This window comes from Vanessa tameamea, chromosome 15 (assembly GCF_037043105.1).
Source record: "Vanessa tameamea isolate UH-Manoa-2023 chromosome 15, ilVanTame1 primary haplotype, whole genome shotgun sequence".
Lineage (NCBI taxonomy): Eukaryota > Metazoa > Arthropoda > Insecta > Lepidoptera > Nymphalidae > Vanessa > Vanessa tameamea.
This window is the reverse complement of record NC_087323.1, coordinates 3,903,566-3,922,535: the sequence shown is the minus strand read 5'-3', so window position 1 is coordinate 3,922,535 and position 18,970 is coordinate 3,903,566. Positions and strand designations below refer to the sequence as shown.

At 32.1% G+C, this 18,970-nt stretch overlaps 1 protein-coding gene across 4 annotated transcripts in view; it reads right to left on the bottom strand.

Moving 5' to 3' along the window:
• LOC113399020 (amyloid-beta-like protein) overlaps nt 1–15,623 on the bottom strand; it is a 116,478-nt gene extending 100,855 nt beyond the window's left edge. For 3 of the 4 annotated variants that reach the window (XM_026638018.2, XM_026638019.2, XM_026638020.2), the window contains exon 1: nt 15,470–15,622. In XM_026638018.2, coding sequence (XP_026493803.1) covers nt 15,470–15,535 — 66 coding nt within the window. In that variant the 5' untranslated portion in view covers nt 15,536–15,622. Of the gene's footprint in view, nt 1–15,469 lie in introns of all 4 variants that reach the window. The other variant, XM_064217077.1, reaches the window with a different exon arrangement.
• Between the last annotated feature and the right edge of the window lie 3,347 nt (nt 15,624–18,970).

Sequence of the window (18,970 nt, the reverse complement as noted above, 5' to 3'; positions counted from 1 at the left end):
AGTTTTTATTTACCCCGATCGTGTTCCTAAGATATGTCAACAAAATAAATTGGAAGTCCTTCAAATAAAAATGACTGCACATAAAATTCTAGATGCGATAAATAAAACAAGGTGCAATGTAGCAAAACGGTAGCTTAAGATTTCCTTCAAACCTTTGAAGTTGGCGCGACGAAATAATTCAGTTTTATTTTTACAAAAGTAGTTGTTGGCGAAGGTTTGTAGCTCTGGGCGCTATAATAAAATACTTCAATAAAATGACTGTGTTTCAAATGTCTAGTAGCAACCTAAATCAGATTTGTGGAGAAGAATACTTGTTATTTCATTTAAAACATCATTCGAGTCGGAAGGAAACATTACGTTATTGATTCAAAAGAAAACAGTTCTGGCAGCACGGCTTGTAATAAAGTGGTTATCTATGGTCGTTTGCGCCAAAGCGGAACTGTGATATGGCCTGTGTTCTGCAGTAAAATGGCGTGAGCTCGAAGGGGACATTAGGGCAAATGCCACGGTAATTACGCTCGAACTTGGAAGGTGCGAACAACTTTATGCTGGTAATTTGTTCCTAAACTTGCTTAATATTCCCCTTGACAAGATAAATTTATTAAACGCACCAGTGACGAAGCAGCTCAATGAGGATGGGCCTTGTAATTATATCGTTTATATTTAGGTACGGCAGGATATGCCAAGAAGTCACAAATCGATGATTGAAAAAATTTATAATTACGTCTCTAAATTGAATAATAAGTAATAAAGGGTGATATTTAGTAATAGTAAATATAGCAAATAATAATAATTCATGTCAATTAAAGACAATATAATATATCCTGCCCCTAAAATCAACAAGCATTAGCTCCACGCTTTTTACCATCTATATAAGTTTGTGCTGACTAATATGCCTTATTTTTTATAGTAATGTGATTCACTTTACATTTATAAATAATGTATATATTTATATAACATTGATGCGATACTATAACGGTAGTAGAACTATAGCTGGTGCATTAGGAGACGAAACAGATTAACAGCTATCGCTTAGACTGAAGTAATCGGGGCTCAGAATCCATCAGTGAGATCACGGCTTGTGGAATCGCATTAAACTTTTACAATGCCATTAGGGTGCGACTGTGAACGAACGCATCATTGCCCTCTTAAGGACTAGTCCTAGGTTTATAATGGAGATACTTCAGCTTTTAACATTGGAATGCTTTTATTGAATACTTTCCTATCTTTGCATATATTGAGGCCTATTATGGTTTCGGTAGTTCATGTGTTTTTAAGTCATTTTACTTCTATAAGACCACTTTTGTTTCATATCTATTTGCAATTAAGAAATGAATATAGTTTCGTATCTTATCTCATCACCAATATTCGCTCTCTGAGAAAACCAGTTTTCTGCTAATTTTATTAAATTAAAAAACAATCTTATAATATTGTATTCAATATTATAAGATTGTTTTTTAATTGACTTGACTTTCAGGCATGATATATTACATATGTATATAATTGTATTTAACTAACAGGACTGCATTTTTAAATGTTGAAAAAGAGTAACTGCTGAATTTCTTGTCGGTTCTTCTCGGTAGAATTTACATTCCGAACCAGTGGTAGCTTCAATAAATATGTTAAATGACGATTCAAAAGTGCTTGTAAAAGCATACTTGAATAAAGTATATTTCGATTTTAATTTTATAGAGAGGCGTACCCTCGTGAGTTAATCGATGTATATAATATTACTAATATTTGTGACATTACAGTCATAAAAAAATTAAAATCCAATCGTGTTAAATAAAGTTTCAAATCCTAAAATAATTTCTTTGAAGAAAAAAATACGGAAAAAGTCTCGGAAGAGATCGTTAAGGAAACACGATACAAGTTGAATAAAAAATTACAGAAGACTGTAAAGCTAGTTTCGCGAAAAAGCGCTCGAAAAACCTTACAAGTCTGCGGCTAAGTGTGTTTTGGGTATCGTTTTTGTTTCATTAATCTTCAACAGAAGTAGATACAGCCACAGATAATGCTAAATTTAATTAATTAATTCCCTGAAAAAAGAATATTTTTCTTTCAAAACCACTTTTAGTAATATACATATGATAAAACTGTTATTATTATTCTAATAGCTTTGCATACGCCTGCGGCAATATTACCTTATTTATATAACATTATGTATCGTAAGCCCTAATTAATAATTAGTAAATAATTAAAACGAGATATAAAATCTCGAAGTCGAACGAAGAACCGATACACCCGACCTTACCGTTAATAAATTAAAAAAGGATCTTTTAAAAAACATAATTAAAATCTATATTTATTGTTTAGTTTTTTTTTAATTTAAAGCAGATTGTTTTTTACTACCAACAGTACTTCAAAGAAAACAGGCGATCGTATCTTTATAAATTAAACTATTTTTTTTATAATTTAAGAAAATCGTTTTTTAATTATTTTAATAAAATTGATGTAATCATATCTTGAGAGAAGTAATATAACCTAAGCATTTGATAATTAAAAAAAATATATACTGACGTCAAGTTAAACACTTCATATTGAATTAGTATATAAATGTCTAAACTCAAATATAGCTCTTATATGTATGAGCTATAGAAACCGGAGTTCTGGTGATCTCAATATACCATTGATCGGAAGTTAATTCGGTTTTGCTGACTATACGTATGATTGGAGTCTCTGACTGAGGTAATTTGCTTCTCTAATTGAATAGCTTAATTACATATCCTTTCTATACGATTGAGGTCATCATACATAGAGTATACCTACGCAGTTTAGGCTTATTGAATTTTGTTATTTATTCATGGAAATAGAAAATATGATTTTTTTTATTTTAGATTTTAGAATGTATCACAGATAAACTGTCATATATCAAAAATATGACGTTGTTTTCAAAGGGTTTATTATACAGCTCAGCTCAACAGGATTGAGTCACCAGCTTATGGAGCTCGTTTGATTAATTCCTTACGTATATAATATTCATATATTATTTATTATTATGTATATTATATCGTATGCTTCGTTTATATAATATAAAGGTGTTTGAAGTAAAACAGAATTTGCAAGCATAATTTATTACATAAAACCATTAATTAAAATTTCGAAACAAACGGAGGATGTTACTTACGTAATTAAGCAATAAATAAAAATAAATTTCGTTTTCTTTATTATACGTTATGTTTAAAAGCACAAGGCCGGCAAGTATTTCTGAGTTTTGATGTGCTTAATTTTTGTTTATAATATTTAACCTTGTGAAGAAAAACAAGTCGAGGGAACATGAACTTGTTTGATAACATACTATCAAATGTATTAATTAAAGCCCCTTGGAGTCTTATTCTGCGTGCCCTAGCCCATCAGTGGGAAATTTATGACTGTTACTTTTACTTTTTTATAAAACGATCTGTATATTATAAGAACGAACAGTCTCTCATGAAGTAATTGGTATATGACATTACTTTTTAATTGTATATAAGTATAAAAAATAACTAAAAGTATATCTATTCCAGATAAATAAAAACATATTTTCTGATAATTGTTTTCAATATTACCACAGATTCAAATCTTGTCTCAATCCAATCATTGTTTACTATAGTAGACAAATACCTAGACTGAAATCGTAGCTTGTGTTATATAGACCACTGAATATCCAATGAATCTTAGAAGCTACTCGACCGGTACATAGTGAGAAGCTGTGCTCTAACCAAATACACACCCTACGGGATTGCTGTATGCTCTTAGTAAATACCATCACTTAGCTCTCTAGGTTATGTAGGTATATATAATGTTAATCTGTCTATGTTCAAGCGAACCGAATTATAGAACTAATATTGTCAAGCAATTATATATCAGGCATTATATGTACATTATTATGTTGTTATACGACAATAGTGGAATTTATTGAATTATTATCAAAGGGCGGGTATGTTTGTAACATTACTGTGACAGTATCATCATTATTATTAACGTATTGTTAGTTTTATTTCAACAATGCGTAAAAATCTACTGTAGTTTAGATAAATTAGCTGTGTAAGGGACTTTGTCATAATGACATAATCGTTCAAAATTATTGGAAGTATCAACTAAGGGCTTCATTCCTTGAATTGAACAAGTGAGTCTTAGGTTAAGGTCTCTAGTTCAAAGCGAGACAATCAGCACTGAGTTTTCATATACTTGAGTTCATCTGGTGCTCGGTGTTGATGAAAAATATCAACATGAGTATCCATCGAACCGCACTAAACAGTGTGGTGTAATACTCTATAAAATCATCTTAACAGAAGACGCCTTTGCCCAACACTGCCCATCACGGCCTGTAATTTAAGTACTTTGCTAATAAATAAACTTACTTAAACCTATATCTCTATATATATAACAACAGAAACAAAATAATAATTTCGTAACAACGCCAAGTTGATTTTCTTCAAAAATAAATTCGCTGAGTCGAGAGGCAAATAAGCACGCAATAAGAAGCAGCGAAAAGTAAATTATTCAACCTCAATTTACCCTCCTCCGGGCGGTGAACAACCTCAAAATTCATTTTTCACGGACCCCGGCGTGGAATAAAATTCAGAGGATTAGTTCGTCGTATAGCTATCAATGTTAGGTCGTCAAGCGGAGCAGAAGGCTGTATTTGCTGGCCCATTGGACATTTTGTGGCGCTGACTCAATTAACTGCTACGGAGTATTATGTTGCTACAACTAGATTACCGCAAGACGAGCCTCGAGGCTATATCTGAGAGACTTGGTACTTATACTCTGGGATTTTAGGACGCTTCGGTCAGATTTCTAAAATTCATCAGTAAAATTGTGTAAACATTAATATTTTATAATATTCTATTTTTAAAACTATAAATACAGTAACAGCCCATAAATATCCCACTGCTGCGAAATTCTTTCTTTCCTTTAGGATAGGTAGGACGATAAATTTGACTTACTAAATATTGATTTTAATGAATTTAAGAAATCATGGAGAAAATGTATCGATGAGATCACGAGATTAAAAAAATAGCCTAAGTCCTTCCTTGGAGTTCAAGCGTCCTTCATACCAAATGTCATTAATTTAGGTTCAGTATTTGGCCATTAAAGAGCAACAGACAAACAGACAGACAGAGTTACTTTCGCATTTATAATATTAGTACAGATTAATATTTCGGAACCGAGTTGTCGCTCCACTTCGGATTGAAATAAAATATTTCCCTCGTATTTCCATGAGTCGGATATTTTTACAAATATTACAAGAAAAGGGTCTTTTAAATCATTATTCCGATGATTTCCAACTCGTATTACCGTACCGATAAGAAAGAAACAAAAAACCGATCAACTTGCCTTTCTAGTCGCACAGGTGACGCCTAAGATGCTTCGAAGCCTGGGAACCAACGCAAAAACACCCTTCGCATACAACCAATATAACTTTTTACCAACTCATAGGGTACATCGGCATCTTGTAGTACATAGTAGTAGTTTTTATAAAACTAATGAGATAAATAGAATTATGTAAAACTGTACTTTATTTCCATGAAGACAAGATATAAAATCGAGTGGATTACATTATCATTTATTTCTCTATACGGTACTCGATAGTAGATAGTAATCTTATAAAAGGACAAGGACGGGTCTGATCTAGATTATTCTGTACCGTTGTCCTTGAGAAAAGTTTAATCGATTAACGTGGCATTTGTATAGAATGTTAGACGTTTTAATAGCCATTACGAAACTTGTAACTGCGATTTATTCAACTTGAGATCATGATACATGTAAAATTTGTTAGATAAGATTAATTAATTGTTTTTATGCATTCTGTAGTCATTTTAAGCAAATTATGGATTAATAGTTATCACCTGAGGCTTTGCTTATGTTAAGTCGTCAAGTGTAATGTATAAAATGTATAAATTATAGTACAAAGTTAAAAATATCTTGAATGATTTACAATTAGATCTATCTGTAAATATCGATAAAATGTTTCAAAGAAAAATCATAATATTCAATATCAATCGAATAAAAAAATCATAATCTTTTTTTATTAAAGACATTATTTTAGTTTACTTCAAAACTATTTCGTAAATAACGTAAATGCTTATATTATATAAATGAATGTATTTCTAATGTGAAACTAAAGTTTGAAAAACTCTTCACTCTTGTTATAAATTTTAAAACCATATTAAAAATTGCGAAAATTTTAAGCCGTGCTTCCTCAAAAACACACGCTTCAGCTACTTAGCAACAAACCTTGAGGCTTTCCGTCTCAAAACTCCTTACACGGTGGTTGAATTTGGTTTTTAAGCTTCCTAATTATATAATTGTTCTCAACGCCCGAAATGCCTATAGCACACATTACATTAAATGTGATAAAAACTTAAAGCCATTTTATATAAAACTTTTCGTTCATGTACCAACACGTGAAGCGAAGAGAAATTACTATGAAAAATCCTTTTAAATGATGTTCGCCACGTTTCAGCGGAGGCAGCAAGTAATCCTCTTAGACTACAATGGTGCAGGCAGCTGTGGCCTACATGCGAAGAAAAGTTTAATGTACTGACGTAGTATGATACGGCACATCCAATACTATGGTTACAATGTAAAATATTAAAGAAAGATTTATGTGAAAGATGGGCATTCGAAATTTGAATGTAAGGCTAACGGCTATTTCAAACTCCGTATATAATATTAAAACAACGATATAATATGAATTAGCTAACATGAAAATAAACATTATAATATAATTCTAAATGACATATGTACATGACAAAAATCAATTGTATATCAAATGACCAAAGAACGTCTTACGCTCTTCTCTATCTAAAAATGTCCCAACAAGAAGACATCGGCATCTCCCATTCATCGTACATTTTCTTTAAAATGCTACGAAAATAACTTCCTGAAAAAAAGATCTCAAAAACGAAATGATGCCAATTAAAAGAGACCTTATATACCGACGTCAAACAATAAGACGACGAAAGAAAGGAGAATAGAAATTACAAGTCCGTACAAAACGCGAATGTCTTGTAGGTAAATTGTGATATCATTGTGAAAGGGTGGAATGGGGGAAATAAAATAGTCGCTGCACCCAACTCCGTCCATACGTATCTTCCCAAGCGCACTTTGCGAACAAAAGACTACATGCAAACTACTGTAAAGTTCCGCTGAATACGTCTCAAGGAGGCTTCGGGCTTTGAAACCGGCGGACATCGTGTTATATCAAATATGCTCGCATCTTTAAATATTTATCTATAAAAAAATGTACTTATTATGTATACAGTCGTCTTCGATTAGATTCATGGTCGTATGTGAATTATTTACTCTTTTTACTAAACTAAGGTTTATAAAACGATTTCTGATTATGATAATAGAATGAAAAGAATACCGGTAAACATCAATCATAAAACCGCTTATTCATTGAGATCATACTAACAAAGTCATCATTTTTTAATATTTAATTTATTATAACATTACCTTTTAACGTGAGTTGAAAAACCAATTCGCTTTTATACAACTGTTTTTTATGAAACCTCAAAAGCCTATAATTAAAACGAAAACTTAGTTAACGTACGAAACTTAAATACAATTCATATTCATAAATTCATCCAATATCAAATATGTCTCGCGTATGATATTCAAAGTCTCTCGGGCCTTCTCACGAAATAGAACAACCGTGAGCTACGCATTAGTCCCAGCTCGCCAATTTCGTGGCTCATCTCGTCTCAAGCCTTAATACGGTTCCATCTTGCGGATAGAGATTAAACTTTAAAGAACCGTTCCATATTTCAACGTTTGCTATTAAATATAAAGTTCTATGAATTTATTTTACAATCTCTTTTTACCTGTTACTTGTGCTATATATAATCTGCGTTAATTTTTTTATTAGCTATATACATCATTGTTGGTTTCGGTTTGTGGTAATAGATCCCTGGACGGTACCACAGAAAGGAGGTTAAACCTATCTTAACCGGAATGCCAATAATGTTAGTTGTTCCGTCTATTTACGGAATCATTGTTGCACGGTAGTCGATAATACAATACCCGGTTTTTTTTTAATTTGAGGATGTTTTAATTGTGTTCTACTAAAGACAAATCTCTTTCTTTATTCTAGAAAATAGAGGCTGAAGATAATATGAATATGATTTTTTATATCTATGATATACTGCATATTAAAAATTATTTTTGTTTTTCTATTCTATACAATAATATATCAAAATATTATCAAAATATTTTTTATACACGTTAGTTTTAATATGAACTACGAAATTCCTATCATCATATTAAGAATTGTAAGGCTTTTTTTAGTTTTGCCAAGAGCCAATTAAAATTAAAATAAAAACAAAAAATATACTAATAAATTAAAAAAAATTTATACCGTTTTCGAATAAGCTTTAAAAATTAAATTGTAATTTAAAAAATAAATAACAAGATTCTTTATATAATTCTCCACGATAAACCTTTTATACAAATGTTTGTGTAGTTTTATCAATAAGCTCATCTCGCCAAGAGGTCAAATTAAGCGCATTGCAGGTGCACAAAAACTTGTCTATAAACTAGTTAGGCTATAAAAAGCCTAACGAGTATCGGCGGTCTTACACACACTAGTAGATAAATACTTGTAAATAAAACAAAATTTGTATATTCTTAAGAACTCTTATCTGAACGAAAATATTTTTTTATCTCTATAAAATGTAAACAATACCGTCTACTTTTTTCGAATGACAAATCCGTGATGAGTGAAAGAGATAGATCATTGTTTAAACATTTTTATAAGCAAGGCCGTTAATCATTAGTCCTAGTAATTCCCATATTAACAAACTTATATCGATGAATCTTATTTATTGAATTTTAATACGTTAATATTGTATTATCAATTTTTTTATTTTGTTATAAAATAAAATTCACATCTACAAATATATTTACAATAAAGATATTCATAAATGGAGACATTTTCACATTTAAATAAACGGCGATTGCTGCAAAATTCAAAAGGACAATGACTACGTATTCTCCAATATTAGTTAAGTAAACATATGAAAATCTATATTAAAAAATCAACTATTTCATAATCTTTTATAGCTATCATTTGAAAAATCGTCTAAAAATACATATTTAATATCATAGAAGCATTCTAAGTTATAAATTCTAGGCTAAGTACAGCTTTGCTAACTTAGCGAAAGTATAAATTTATACGTCATATAACTTTTATTGTTAGAAATATTATTAAAATAGAATTAAATATCTTGGTACGAAATGACAAAATGTAATACAAAATCTACTTTTTAAAGACACGGCTTTCAGTTTAAAAAGTGTCGTAATACTAAAAAAATATAAAAGTGTCGGACGATATTTAGTCAACTAAACCAACCAAATCGATCTTTTTTCAACATAACACTTATTGATTGTCAAAAATCTACCATCGATTCAGACATAAATACCTACCTCGGCGCGATAATATTAATATTTTCGGAGATTACCAATTACTAAATATAATAAAGGCTAGACAACTAGTCAAGCCTAGCTGGGAAATAAAGACGAAGTAAATAAGATAACTATTGAAGTTTATTTAATAGAATTTCTACCCGATATTGTGTTTTATATAACTAAAATATGACAATTATAGAATGTGTTATAAATAGTAAAAGTACTAAAGAAGAATTATAGTATATTATATAATGAGATAGCTTATACATAAGTTACAAAATATGTACGCCCATTATTAAATGGTTTGCGATTTGCATGTCTTATTAAGTTCAAAATTAAAATTCAAAAAATCTAGTACAACTAAATGTTGTCCAATGAATTACAAAGTCAAATTACATATTTAAACCTAAACAATCATTATAAAGTATTCCTTTAATTCTTTGACTATAAGATATTATATTTTCTAAGATCCCGTATGGACGTCGACATGATCTTTCAAATAAGAAATTTCATTCAGAAATTTCACAATACCTACACGCAAGAGTCAGACGAAATTCAGGAGCATTTGTTTTCACTGAAGACCGTAGCACAACAGTTGTACATTTACAAGCTGTTACTTTCCGTATAAATATATATGGGTACAGTATATTCCTATATATGTATGCGTTACGATAGAGCATAGAATGTACTTGCTTGTTTGCAATTTGCATTTCAAATGTAGTGGTTATTGCGAATGAAGCTAATAAAACGTTTTCAGGAGTTAAATATTACACCGGTTCTCGACAGGATGAAATATGCTCCGTAAAATTTGATCCAATTCAAAATAAAAGCCGAGTCGAAAATTAAAACAATGGTCGTAATAATAGCGTAAAGGTAATGATATTTGGGCCTGCTTACGCCCGTAAATCCGTACAAAGTAAGAACCGGTATAAAAACGTTTCAAAAGTGCCACGCTGAATCCCATCAAAGCCGACTTTTAGTTAACAATGTCAGAAAAATATACTTCACTTTCGTATAATTTAAGTAAATCCGATTTCAGATATTGGGAAATAAGATTATTCTTTTATTCTATTACTGAACTTGATTGTATCATTGAATTTCGTAAACATCGAATACTGAACTTTAGTCGATAAGAAACATATTAAAACGAAATTGATTTTTGACATCACTAATAACGAAAGAAAATATTTGACCTATATTAAATACATAATAAATTATTTCTAATGTGCTCTACGAAATATGTTTATAAGACGAGAAATATTAATTGGGTTAATTATAATTATTACTGTTGCCTCGATATCAAGTTTTAAAAGCAGTTTGTTAGGCTTTTCGAGTATAGTTTACGCTCTCTCCAATGCTTTATAGTATTTTTACTGGCCATAAACAAAAGTTTTCTTCATTTACGCCGCACGTGAGTAACATGAAAACTTCTTTATATGATACACTTTTATTTCTTGAGGTAAAATATTTATTAATAAAATAACTTTAAAAAAAATAAAATTCAGGGTTGAAACGTCTGTATGTCATACCTACGCGTCACAGATAAATAATATTTTATGTAATATGAATTAGGTAAAGCAATTAAACGTAAAATACATTACCTTTGCTAAAGTAACTAACGAATGTCCCATTATGGAAGTGATGTGTATAAAAAGAACGCTATTACCGTATTTTAACGGATTCACGGTAACAGTAAAGGATTTCTTATTTAAATAAACTCCATCAATATTCTGAAAAAAGTAGCGCTTTTCCCGCGCCCTCATTAATGCCTTCAATGTGCTCGACACATTCAAGCACCGCCAATTAATTATGTTAAGCTTATTTCACTTTTCAAGGTATAAATAATGTGATTAACGATTTTTTTATATTCTATAAGGAGTACTATTGCTTTTTTAAATTTGTATTCCTTTTTCAAATATCCTCGTACGTTATCGATTAAAAAGAGTTTATTATAAAACTTATTAATAATATCCGCCTGGTTATGCTATCCACGGAAATGAATTATATCTTTAAATATTTTTTACATATTTCTTATTTCATAATTGCTGGAATTAATCAGATACATAATAAGAATAATTACTAAATTCAATTAACTTTTTATTTTTTAAACGATAGCTTTCCAAGCAATAAGCAAAATTTAAAAAGTATTTATTAAAAAAAATATATGGATTCCTTATCACAATTCCTGTTCGATTATATAAAATTATAAGTCATAGCATAAAACTCTTCGTTATAAATGAAAAAAATACTTTCATTTCATAGAAAAGAGAATCAACGATGCAGGTCTCTTACGTAAGTTTTATTTTATGATATCGGTAGGCGGACTAGCAAATGGGCCACCTGATGGTAAGTGGTCAACACTGCCCATAGACAATGGCGTTGTAAGAAATATTAACCATTCCTTACATCACCAATGCGCCATCAACCTTGGGAACTAAGATGTTACGTCCCTTGTGCCTGTAGTTCCGCTGGCTCCCTCACCCTTCAAACCGGAATACAACAATACTGAGTACTGCTATTTGGCGGTAGAATATCTGGTGTTACCTACCTAGACGAGCTTGCAAGACCAAGAAAAAAATTCTGCATAAAGTCAAAATTACAATCGTCGAGTTATCATTTACATTGTTTAATTCAAGATAACAAATTCTACAATGACATGAGCTTCATTGTTACTTATAACTTCAATGACTACATAATATATAGCAAAAGCAGCTTCGACGGTATATATACCATATATTATAGGTCTGGGTTTAAATCCTGAATCGAAATAATTGATTCTTCTGTCAAGAACTTCTCCATAGTAGAAGTTAGAAAAATAACGTAAACCATTTAATGTTACACATGATCCACCTGTCATGTTGGTTTGGGTTTCCCTTCGAATTAAGAGTGAGTAAAAGCATCTTGGTTGTGGTTGTGCAAACATTTGTGCACAAACAAAAACGATGGCTATAATATAATCAATCAGATTAAAGTCATATTTAACTTGTAGGATTTGTGGTTAAGAGACACTCACTGTACGAGCATAACAGTAGCTTTATTCAACTAGACTCGGTCAACAGTTAGGCACACAAGCCTGCTCGTAAATGTGCACTAAAACTTGAGAGTTTAGGATCTACTAACATTAACATCTGCGTGGTCATATAGCAGATCTTACGTAATAGCTTAATAAACGAACGCGAGTGCTAAGCCGTTAATAACTTTAAAGCTGAAGTAATAAAATTATCAACGGATTTAAGTAAATTTTCGATTTTCGAAATATTTTTGTTTCACATATATGTACATAATATTGAAACGTTCTGAAATTATTTCAAATACAACTAATTATTAACCCTCTGAAAAAAGGAGGTTATCCATTCGCTTGTATAGTTTTCTATGTTTGTTACCTCTGAATTCCGTCATTTATAAACTAACTGATATATGTATATTTTTTGTTTCGAACGTCGCGTTCGGACTCATTTAAATTTGAAGTCGGTTATTTTTTAAAACAAACATAAAACATTTGAAATAACTTCCAATTATTTTTATAAAAAATTAAAATATTTAGTCTTAAAACGGTTTATATTAATCTATGTTAATATATATGATATACCGTGTCTACTAACATAGATAACATACAGGTAATATTATATAATTTCCACCTAGATAATGCAGTCGCTCTGTTTATCTTTATCATTGATTATTAAAATCCCACTTTTCCGAAAAATATTTTATAAAACTTGAAGCTAAAGATTTAATATTAAGTTGTATAGTGTAGAGATTTTTTAGTTTTATCAATTTCCTCTTTTCACATAAACGTTTATATAGCGTTTACCCGGACGCTCAAAACCGAAAGCTCCGAAAGCTCTCGTCCGCCGGTGATGACAGCTTTCCAAAAAGTTGAAGTGCAAAGAATTCAATATATAAATTCCAGTATAAACTTTACAAAATGTAGTACATCTTAAATATATATGGAAAATAAAATAATTTTTGATGAATATTATTACAATTTTATCCTTATTCTGTTATGTTATATGAACGGCTTTACCTAAAATTGCTTTTAGAGGATGATTAATTAAACAATGTTATATCTTCTTTCGAATGTCAAATCAATTGTGACAGAAAGATCAATGTGGTGAGATCAATCGTTATTAAATCCCAAATAGCAAAAGGTTTATTACCAAATTAAAAAAAAATCATTAAAGTATGAAAAAGAAAAAAAAATGATACGGGGTAAGGTTAAGTAAATGCCACCTGGAAACCCATCGATCTGAATGTAGTTGGAGTTATGGAGAATCGTAATCAATAAGAACTTAGCGCACGAACGTGAGGCGACTTTAAATGAACGCCGTCTTTTGTTCTATTTCCTTCAGAATATATATCATTTTATTACTGCTTCAGAAAAGAACGAATAATTCTATTTTGCAGACGAATAAGCGAAGATATACGCTCAAACTACTAGAACGATCGAAATTGATATTTTGAAATATACCAATGACAATTACGCGAGTCATCGTCATCAATCTATCCTCTTCTTAAATGTGCAGGTTTATAATCCTTAGAACTGATCCACTAATATGAACATACATAGTTCGAATTTAAGCTGAATCAAGTTTGATCAAAAAGTATAGTTTCGACAAATGTGTCGGATGTACTTACATATATACTATGTTAAAACAGCAAGAGCCTGCGACAAAACTACCGGTCCGACCTAATGAACCAGCTCCTTGTATAAATTAAGTAATTAATTCAGAGAAATATAATTAAGTAGGAAAGAGCTCAGAAGTATAGAAGTCGAAGCTGCTATTAGTATTATACGATGAAATTAACGTAAAAAATAAAGGTTCCTAACGTAATATTGCGTAATATATATAGCGCGATGTCTAGGATATTATAGTTTCCATTACGAAATATAATCTTAATTCGTTATTAATAAAAAGGTATATGTAGACTATATTTGGACAACAGAATTATTAAGACACTGTACTTATTGAATTTTTCGGAAAATCAATTTTAAAATATACTTAATTAAATCTGTGTATATAATAATTTCAAATAAGAATATATTCAAATGTTTATGTCATTTTAGTAAAACATTTCTTGTAAAAATAATGTGAAATGTGTTCAATGATATCTTTGTCATTTAAGAAGAGATTAATTTGGTCTCAGTAAATTAGAAGTATAAGGAATATTTATTGCTTTTTTTTTACTATTTATATTTTTTTTTGTATCCATTGAATGTGTTTTTTAATACATATTATGTTACATTATTGTCTGACTCATTGCTGCTCTATCATGGGCGGACTTTCGGTGCCGACGGCTTCCAATTTTCTTCAGTTCCTTGATAGTGAGATCCATACAAATCTAAACTTAAAATAATCATGTACCCTTTTTAATATTAGTTAGATAGTTATGTAAAAAAAAAAAAAAAACCATAGTTTTTATGGATTTTTTAGTATTTCTCAATATTTTATTAAAATTAATACAATACTGTTATTAAAACTAGAAGGTACATATATCTTATGTTCCTTCTAGTTTTAATAACAGTCGTTTTTGACCTATTACAATAAAAGTATACCCGTTGTATCGTTTTTAATAATTATTATTATTACTTTAATTTTTAAATAAAACTACCCATTCCAAAAGTATGTTATATTAAGAGTTACAAGGATAGTTAAATCATTAGGGTGAATTTATTACGTCTATAATTTTCCGTAGCATTGCATATATTTATAACAAAAACTACCTTTATTATAAAACAACGAAATGACGGCTCGTTACTGCATTAACTATTACTGCATTTCGCCGGTGATATAGCAGGTCGTCTTTATACTTGAAAACTACATGATCCTTACGTTTTATATTACGCAATCTCTACATTTATTAAAGTAACAAAAAAAACATGAGGTAGGAACTACCGTCAATAAACTTTTATGGTATCTGCAACTGAAAACAGCCGGTTACTCTATTTAACGCCTGGCTTAAAAACATTTCTAAGCGCGTTAATCGATTTTAGACTTAAAGGCCCCGGCTTCTCGCCGCAGTGCTGTATCCAAAAATATACTCTAAAACACGCCGAAATAAATACTAAACTTACCTGGCTAGCTTGCAGGACGTCCAAAAATATCGTAAAAACACTAATAAAAAGCACGGCACGCGACATGATTGCGGCCGCGATGAAGCGCTCTGGTTCCCGTCTCGCTACTGACGTTTGTGCTAGACGCCAGAAACCTGCGTACTAGTTGGTTGGTACGACACAGTACGCGTACCTAGCGTCGTATATATCGACCCTCCCGGGAGCGAGAAGGACGGAGACCGTATAAAGCGAGTTGGAAAGGGAGGAAGGAGGCGGAATAACGCATGCGCGGTGCTGTTAAAACGCAACGCAAGAGAACTTCGTCTATAACGAAGCGAATCACGAATGCTGTCTTCGTCTACCCCTGTCTGGGTTTCCCGATGATGAGGCATCAGTTTTTAATAAAAAGCCACGCGAAAATCGTCCTTAATTTGCTATCAATAGCAGCTAATGAGAAACAACACATGGACGCTATTTGATTTACACATTTTTCCAATTGCTATCGCCCTTAATTTCAAAAGGCAATTTACACTCAATGAGTCATAATTAACTTTAACTTAAATAAAAAAGCAATAACGAAATGTCCAAGAATAATATTGATTTTAGACCGAGATATACATATAGTTGTAATTCGACGCTTAGTATATGTTACATGGCATTATATAAGGCACTTTTTAAGAAACATTTCGATTTGCTTGTGTCAAATATTGCACAACTATTATACCGTGGAGTAGAGCCTGTGGCTGGCACAAAGCCCAACCGTACAGGATACCTATCAGAGCAACCCCATTGCCTTTGTCCGCCCTTTATATCCTTGTCCACACCGCCAGGTCATTTACTTTGAAATTAAAACTATATTACGCTGCATATTCTTAGAATATAATAACGTATATTCACATTAAGCCGGGTTTCACGATAATATTGTCGCTTGGATAAGACTTGCGTCTAGACTAGCTCGCTAGCTTAGTAATTATTTTAATACTTCTAAACTACTTTTAAATACTTTTTTATGCTTCGTTTTATATAGATTTAAACATGTATATTTTTTTACTCTCATAGCTTCATTATTATACGACAAAATTTCTAGTTTTATGCTGTATAATTTTTGGCTTGGGGTTGAAGCTTAAAAAGCCTCGCTGGGGATATAGTATAATTATGATAATAAGAAGACTATTGTATTCAAATTTGACAAAAGACTAAACATAATATTTAATATAATTTATATTTTAGTCAAATTTTATGTTATTGGTCATAAGAAAAAAACTGGAAATATCTTCCACCATTAAAATATAATTGTAATTTAAGAATATAGTTTTAATACTTTTTAAATATAAACAAACCAAGTAAAAGATAAAGAATTGATTTGATTTCTGTACGTTTGGATATAAAAGTAATAGTATTCGAAATTAAAAAGGACAAAGCGATTATTTTTCTTAAAAATCTCGGTCCAGTTGGCGTTCGTTAATAAAGTTCTTATAAGAGCCCTGGGCACAAAAAACTATTTTAGATGGCAGTTCTAATTGACAATTAAAAACAACAAATTATGTTGTCAACATGTTATTATTTAAAACTTTTAATTCCGTTAATGTAAGTTTATTAGTAAAGAGATAAACAAATTTACTTGTAGTTGTTAAATTTTTAATTAAAAAAAGGCGGGACCTATTTTGATGATATTTTTGTGTGTGTTTGAAAGGGTACAAGATAGTTTATCTTGTACCTAATTATGCAGTGAACGTGTTTCAGGGTTTTTTAATAAAGAGTTAAAAACATTAAAAGAAATTTTCAACAAGAAACTTATTAGTCAAAATAAAATTTTCCTTTAAAATTTTAACTATCAATTTATAACCTCATTATACACAATTTCTTTAATCATAAAAGCTTCAAATCAAGGTCGTTTGCCGGTAAATTTCGAACAGTCGAAATCTTCAATAACAAGACCTTCTAATGATTTTACCCTACTTAAGGCCACGTATGCTTGACCAGAAGCAAAGAGCTTCTTGCCTAAATAAACAACGGCGTGATCGACAGTACTCCCCTGCATTTTGTGTACTGCGCAAGCCCAGCATAATATAAGTGGCAGCATTCTTCGTTCCACGTTTCCGTGACTATATTTTGCTGGAAATTGCACAGACTTGGGCTGAATGAGGTGAACACCGTCTTTACCGAAATCTATACGGACGGATGGTATAAATCAGTGTCATACATTTGTGCTCTTCGGAAGCAGGGCCATATAATTTCAGTAATATGCCCAATGGCACCATTCACCAGACCTTTAGATACATCTACAGTGTAACGCAACATCCCCTTGGCCCTAAAAAATATTTCTAACCCTAACCCTTTTTTTTTGTTTTACGAGGAGGAAATGCATTTACGCATACCGCCCGGTCGGGGGACCGGGACGGGTATGTGGGACTCAACCAGGATCTAATACCCCAAACCAGGGCACGCTAATGCTAATGCCCTGTCCTACTCACTAAAACCATCCTCGGGTTTCCACCATGCCGCCGAGTGTTGAGGCCACGGGATCGCCAAGGGCATGCAACCGCGACCCCACCAGCGGCAACCGCCGTAAGGCGGCTGAATATTCATGGAGTGGGCGCCTAGTCTTTTCCTTCCTCCTCATCCTCCACGTGGGAATGTGGCGAACTCCCCTGAGTCCGCCACTGGAGGCTGGGCGTCAACGAAACTTACGCCCTGCGGCGGTTAAGATGGTAGGGTCCGCCGCTGACCGCCGGTGTAAACACCTGGGAGGTTCGAGTAGCGCGCCCTCCCACTCCCTCCTAGCCAACGATGCCATTTACATGGTCTGCCTTGACGACGATCAGGGACGTACCAGGAGCAGCTCCGCGGCATCCCTCCCGCCAGTCTTAGCCGACGAGCAAGCTCAAGCCGGCCCCGTTGCCCAGGGTACACCACGAGGAGGTGACTGACATGTACCCCAACTCTAACCCTAACCTAACCCTCTTTGGGTTCTACCTAACCCTTTTATTTAATACCCATACTATACGAAAGCAAAACAAACTTCAAAAGTCCGTCATATTGGATTAAGAGTGATGTCAGAATATTTTTCAATTTATTCTTGACAACCTCTTTCATTTGACACCCATATTATATAAGTGCATAAAAAAATAACTATTCTGCCATCTCATGCCATTAGAACGCGTGCATCTTAACCGAAGATTTCGGGTTCAAACCCAGGCAGGCACCACTGAATTTACATGTGCTTAATTTGTTTATAATTCATCTCGTGCTCGGCGGTGAAGGAAAACATCGTGAGGAAACCTGCATGTGTCTAATTTCAACGAAATTCTGCCACATGTGTATTCCACCAACCCGCATTGGAGCAGCGTGGTGGAATATGCTCCATACCTTCTCCTCAACGGGAGAGGAGGCCTTAGCCCAGCAGTGGGAAATTTACAGGCTGATTATGTATGTTTTTATTTTTCGAATGACTCACTTCGAGCCCTATCATTTGATACCTATATTGCAGAAGTGCATAAAATATAACTATTCTGCCATCTC